Source organism: Azolla caroliniana, unplaced genomic scaffold, assembly GCF_043228905.1.
Source record: "Azolla caroliniana isolate FFs.n. ecotype wild unplaced genomic scaffold, voAzoCaro1.0.p SCAF_13, whole genome shotgun sequence".
Classification (NCBI taxonomy): Eukaryota; Viridiplantae; Streptophyta; class Polypodiopsida; order Salviniales; family Salviniaceae; genus Azolla; species Azolla caroliniana.
Window position 1 is genome coordinate 10,039,534 of NW_028230448.1, and position 6,743 is coordinate 10,046,276.

General features: G+C 38.1%; 1 protein-coding gene across 1 annotated transcript; it reads right to left on the reverse strand.

Annotated features, from left to right (window-relative positions):
- Positions 1-3,094: 3,094 nt before the first annotated feature.
- LOC147856076 (conserved oligomeric Golgi complex subunit 4) lies at positions 3,095-6,427 on the reverse strand. Its single transcript, XM_087329314.1, has 2 exons — positions 4,687-6,427; positions 3,095-4,125 (listed from the first exon to the last, which is right to left on the reverse strand). The coding sequence occupies exons 1-2, from the start codon at positions 6,376-6,378 to the stop codon at positions 3,505-3,507; spliced, it is 2,313 nt and encodes a 770-aa protein (XP_087185440.1). The 5' UTR covers positions 6,379-6,427; the 3' UTR covers positions 3,095-3,504.
- Positions 6,428-6,743: the final 316 nt, after the last annotated feature.

Here is a 6,743-nt window from a genome sequence, read left to right on the forward strand (position 1 = left end):
CAATCTCGATTTTACTCTTGTTAGGGATAAGTTCTTCCCTTCCGGTCCAGTGTTGCCCAACGTGACAACCAATGTCTCCCAGTTATCCAGAAGGGATCTGAGCAACAACAATGCCAGTACCTCGTCGGCTAATGGTACTTCGAGCAAGGTAGTCTTGTTTATTAGCCCCTGGAAAGCAGTCATATGCTTTGCCATACTGGCACCATCCTTATACCTGAGCCTCACTATTTTCCGGAATACTGAAACTCGATTCATAGCATTCTTGTTCTCTAACATAATGTCAATCTTCTCCCAGAGGACTCAGCCTTGTTCTCTTCGTTAAAGTAATTGTACATGCTCATGTTGATGAAGCATCTTATGTATGTCGTCGTCTTCATATGCATTACTTCCCAGGTTGCGACATCAATCTTGTCCAGTCTTTTATCTCCAAACTGTACTGACAACCAAAGATCTTTGACCACTAGCATGCCCCTCATCTTCGACTTCCACACTGAGTAGTTGGAGCTAGTGAGATTGAACATGCCTCCGAATGAATCTTCCATTTCACTTTGTTTTGTTTGAAGTTTACAACCTCACTCTGATACCAAATTTAGAGGAATCGGTCTCAGCCACAACCAAGATCCAAACTCACTATGGAAGAAACAGAACAGAAATAGAGATTGATAGACTTACACAGGAACGAGACAACACTGTATGTTAATGTGGAAACCTCGAGAGGCAAAACCATGGGAGTTCATAGACTCCGAAAATAGGATCACCCTAGGGGAGAGGAAGGGTACAATAGGAGACTCGGAGACAATGACCTCGAGCTCTATATCTTCGCCAACCAACGTTTACAACTAATACACCTTTTCCTCTCTCTCTCTCTCTCTCTCTCTCTCTCTCTCTCTCTCTCTCTCTCTCTCTCTACAACAACTAACAACTAACTAATTATGGCCACTACAATATGTTTTTCCCTAGTTATATTTACACTTATATAACAATAGGGCTATTTACAAATATGGCCTCAACATGCACATCCGAACATATTTACTAATGTGTCCCTACTTCTAGTTCACACCGAATCTGATCCATATACCTTCCAGATCTCGTCTGATCCCATCCGGAGGGACCAGTTCCCCAACAGATCCATGGATACTATTCCACATAATTCGGCATATTATCACATAGTAGTCAACCAAGACACATCATGTGTCAAGAAGGACTTGTTTAATGGTACCATTTACTATAACCCGTGGGCGTATATACTAGCTTGGACCTCGTTTATTGTAAACTTTTAACCAACCCAAGAAAGTAATGTACGTTTGCAACTAACACATGAATAATTACATTTATCGCCAACTACCTACAATGATGTTGTTTCAATGATTAGAAAATGACCACCTCCATCAACGGATTTTCTACAGATACCCAAGTAATTTTTTGAATCAACCAAAGCTACCAAAATCACATGAATTTGAGCAACCACATCTACTATTTCTACATTCTTCTTAGATTCAAATGCATAACTCTCAATATCGAATTGCTAAATCTATCATATTTCTCTCATTTACACATTGTGACCATGTTAGATTCAGGTGGGCCAACCCTAAACTAGATGATCGAAACATATCTTGCAGAAGAATTGGATTTCAGATTTGAATCGAAATTCGAATCAAAGGAAACTTTGTCAAATTCAAGAACTTCAATTGAATCTAAGTATGCCCAAGGGTTCGAGGTTATCGAGACCAAGTATTATATCATATGAATACAAATACATTGAGAAAGTAGAGGAGAGAGACTAACTACTTGAAATACAATTTACTACCAAATAGAAATTAACGTACATTGAGTTTGATAGTAGTGGTACTATAGAAGAATGGACCACCCCCTACTTGCATAGATGAGTTGGAAGTTGAATGCAACAACTATCAACGAAAGTTATATCTCATAATATATGCATCCCATCTACTACTATAACAAGTGCAATCAAATTGACCCTAAAAGTGTGCAAAAAGATACTCTCTAGCATGATCAATATTGCATATCATTTAGTATATTGATCCTTGGTTGTTTGTGAACTGAACACTCGCAATCAAATTTTAGGTCAATGCTTGTGATCATTGCAAATACATCAACCATCACAACTCCCACAAGAGAAATAGTCTTCACACTTTCTCATGATTCCTCCCATAAAGACTAAAGTGTCATTTAACATTATACATAAGCTAAGCAAAAAGATCAAGGCTTAACCAATAAAGACATATTTTGTCAAGCTTATAGATCTAGTCATCTAGTTTATCCTTTATTGTTTCAAATTTAGGTCAATGTTTGTGATCATGCAAATGCATTGATCATCACAAATCCCACAACAAGAGAAATTGTCTTTACACTTTCTTACAATTCATCCAATTAAGACTAATGTGTTAAACATTACACATAGTCTAAGCAAAAAAATTAAGGTTGAACCAATGAAGACATTTTCTCAAGCTTATAGATCTAGTCATCTAGGGATGACTTCTTATATTTTCCCATTGCTTTCCTCAAGTGTTCCTGACATTTCTCTTTATTTTATCTTCATTCCCACATTTACCACAACATATATGTGATTCTTAATTTAAATCTAGCTCCCCATAGAGTTGATTCTCACTTGGTATGCTCCTAATTTCAATGGACGGTCAGATCCATAAGTTCTGAATATCTTAGTGAACAAAGAATATTAAATATGTGAACCACTATTTAGTAAACGTTATACTCATTATCAAGCAAGCATTAATCAAATTTAGGCATTAGTACGGTGCAAAGAAAATAATACTGGAAGAAAAGAACAATAGTTCCAATTCATTGTTAAATAATAGAGAACTTGGAACAATATAAATAGATTGAAGAGAAGGCAAGTTATTTTCATTTGTGTAAACTATCTTCAATTTGGTTGGGCCTAAATTTAGTATATCTAGGTGTCATAACACCTGCACAGTACAATAAACAAAAATCGAAATTATATGGCCCACAATAAAATCCTTTTGTTTCAAGCATTACATTAGGGTTCCTGAAAATGACAGCATTTTCAAATAAAGAAAAATCCAGTTTAAAAAGCAGAGGACAAGACCAAGAATTGAAAGCTAATATGTAGAGCCAACTTAGTGAAATAGTGATACATAGTAACTTAGAGAACCAGATCTAACTAACATCTTTAAAGAAGCATCTTAGCACACATTAATGTTAAGTAATGCTTTTACAATTGAACAAATTCATCTAGTGAAAATGGCATCACCTGCTAAATGTTTCAAGTTATTTGCAACTTCTTATGATGTGCCATCTGCTGCCTCATACAATGGCTTCTAAGGCATGAAAAACAAATCCAGAAAATTTTACATCCGCCTAGAGAAACCTATTGAATTTGACAACCTTCTAGAAAATATAGCATATCATCAAGCTGACTCGGGATTCCGCTTATTTCAGTGTGAGAATAATCATTAAAGATCATATCCTGAAGGATTCCAAGGAGTTCTCAAAAAATTCAAATTACCCAAGTCTGACTATTTGGATAGCCTCTGGCTTAAAATCAATACGCAATCCCAAAATGCGACGAGCTTCAGCTGGTGTAAACCTCCACGTCATCTCCCCCCAATAATCCTCTATCTCAGTTACCTTTTCCAGGTTCAGTATAGTTGCCATCTGTGTGAGACGAGCAAATTTATCTCTTACTGTCCGTTGGGTCATACTGGAAAAATGGCCGACCAATGTCCTTGTGTCTCTATCAAGCTGCAATCCACCCAACTGATTGAACCTCTTCTGAGTTATGATCACTTCCAATCTCTTTACTATGAAATCAATGAGAAAGTGCACTAAAGAGTCATAGTTGTTGGTGGTCATCACAGGCTGCAACCATGTTACATTTGTATCAACAGCATATAGTAGCTTCTGAACCCAAGGATTATTCACTTCATTCTCCGCATATTGAGCCTCCGTTAGCTCATAGCTGATTGTGCCTACTGCATCAAGTATTGGACGGAGGCGGGATGTTATACTATTTGCGAGTTGTTCCATGCCTCCGCTTAGCAACTGTCTGAAAATGTTGCTCGTGTCGGCAAGCTCCGTGAGGCATGATTTCGCTTTGTCCCTGTCAGCTGGTGCTGAGAAGGTCTGCAAAAACCCATAAATGAATGCTGCTTTTTCAGTAGACTAAATAATAAGAATTTCTACTTTAGAAAACTCGGCAAAAAGGATGATTTATGCACACCCTACGGGCAACCATTTAATGGAAACAGAAATTTCAAACCGATGATCCTAGTGTTGTGCAGAGAATAGGTGTCCCTCATTCATTAAAAATGCCAGTGGAATTTTTGACGCTCCTTGTGGAAAATATTTTTAAAGGAAACAAAAATCAGACAGAAGTAAATACTATATATTTAAGATATTTTATCATACTTCCATATTATTGCATGCATGGAAAAGAAATTGAATATGTTTAAGATCAAGATATTTCCCATGAAAACTATCTACAAGGAATAAAAGAAATCAATAAGAAAATATAACTTTTCTATTGAATTGCTATAAACATGTGGCATTTTGCCATAATTTCCTATAATTTTTGATGCATGAAAATGTAGCTGGGCCAATTAGCAAAGACATTTCCAAAGTAAATTATTTCTGGTTAGTAATGAAAAATTCCTAAACACTTGAATGTTTTCTTTAATAACTTACTTCTGTGCAGTGTTCCTCCAGATCATGTCGCAATTTGATGATATATTCAGCACTAATGTCGACATCATTTAATGCCACTGCAACCTCAGTTCCCAGCTTTAACTGCACTCCAGAACCTCCGGCATAAGGCTTTCCTGCTAAATTCGGTTCACGCAACTTTCTATGTAAAGCTTCTTTATACTCATTGTTCAACAGATTGACAGAATTATTAACCGTTGCAAGAACTGATTGTAAATTCAATGTTGATATTGCTCTTCTTGTGCACTGCTGTAGAACATAAAATACATCATCTACCATGGACGTGGTCAGAGCATCTACTATGTACTCATCTATTTTGATTGCTTTCTTTACATTTTCTGCCATGAAGTACTCCTCGAGGATGATGTAATGCATTGACAACTCTTGAACTGCTCTACTGAAGCCCCCTGTTCGGAGGAGATTTGTTGCTCGGGGGCTTATCTGGCCTCCTGCAGACTCTGCATCTCTCATCTTTGTTATCATAAAGAGCGCATAGTCTTCACTTATCTGGCTAAGAGAAACCATTTCTTCAAGGTAAATTCCAACCTCCCGAGGATCTGGATTATCGGCATTTCCAACCGTGATGATATTTTTGTTTGTATGTGTACTACATTCTTTAGCCAACCGACCCAACTTACGGAAATCCATATATCTCTTTAAGATTAGAGTACCTCTTGAATCGCATTCTTGTTGAAGCTCCCTGACTGCGTGTAGAATGCCATCCTCACCACAAAGCAATCTCAAAATCTCTTCATTTTCTTGCACGGCAAGAGCAATATCCTTAAATAAAGTACCAAGAACCCCAACAAAATCAGGAGTTATCCCTCCAGATGTGAAGTGTTCAATTGCATCAACAAGGCCATCAAATTCTTCTTTAGCTCGGGAAACTATCACTTTTCTCAAATAATTCACAAAGGTTTGCAATCCTTCTTCCTCAATGGTGAGGGGTGAGAAAAGCTTCACAAATCTAACCACAGTTTGATGATCTCTTTCTTCAATGGCAGAAGTGAGATTCTTCCGGATCAGATTCTCAAGCTTTTCTTTATATTCAAAAAGCTGAGCTCTTTGTTCACTATTAGTCTGTTCTTTACCTTCTCCGACAACAGCGGGATTGCTGTACTGAGCATCAAGATGCAAGAAAGTCTGTATAAACCTAGCAGCAGATTCATAATCAAGGGAATCTAATGCTTGTTTAGCGCCATCGATACAATTAGATCTCTCGACAATAGCATCGATATGAGCCAATGTCATCTGCACACGCGACTGTGCGCTATCAAGTTCTCTTACCTTCCCGCTCACATGTTCTGCCAATTGACATGTGGAAGCCACACTGGCTAGCATCTGGTCTGAATCATCCTTAACTATCTCTATAACTTCACCCGACGTGAGCAAAAGGGAAGAGATTTTTCTGTCTAGATCGGGGCGTTGTGAGAAGAGAGCTTCCATGTCTGCTTCTATGTCTCTCTGGTAAGCGATCGTTTCGTGCAAGAGACGAGTCATTGCGCTCAGATCTGTGAGACCACGGATGTGATCGAGCATACCAGGAGCAAAATGAAGAGTGGAAGAAGATGGATCACTCGCCTCTTGATTCTGAGCCTGGAGCGATCGTGGGGATTGCTGTGGGGAGGAGCTCGGCATGGCTGCTGCTGCTCTCATGACAGCCAGGGTTGCCATTGATCGAATCGAGACGCAGACGCAGTGGAGGGGGAAATCACTCACTCAGTTTCTCTCTTTCTCCTGCATAAGCATTTTATTTACCAACACGAAGGCAGGCTTCTGTTTGTTCCTCCATACCATTTTATTTTATTAGAAGACACCTACGTGAAATGTAATATTTTTGGTCTCGTGGGTCATATTTTTTACATCCCACGACGATGATATAATCTATCCATAGAATGAACCATATGTAACATACATGCAATTCGCATTTGTGAATGATTCAATTAAACGTGTATGGTAAATCATCTCAAAGTTGGATTGGATTTACACGTTGGAAAAAAAAATTAAGATTGAATATATATATAGAGAGAGAGAGAGAG

What these genes read in the sequence shown, in the direction of transcription:
- LOC147856076 (XM_087329314.1), bottom strand. Translation starts at nt 6,378, where the DNA reads ATGGCAACCCTGGCTGTCATGAGAGCAGCAGCAGCCATGCCGAGCTCC. An exon ending in TGGAGGAACACTGCACAGAA is followed by an intron (nt 4,126 to 4,686) that starts GTAAGTTATTAA and finishes GGGTTTTTGCAG; the next exon opens with ACCTTCTCAGCACCAGCTGA.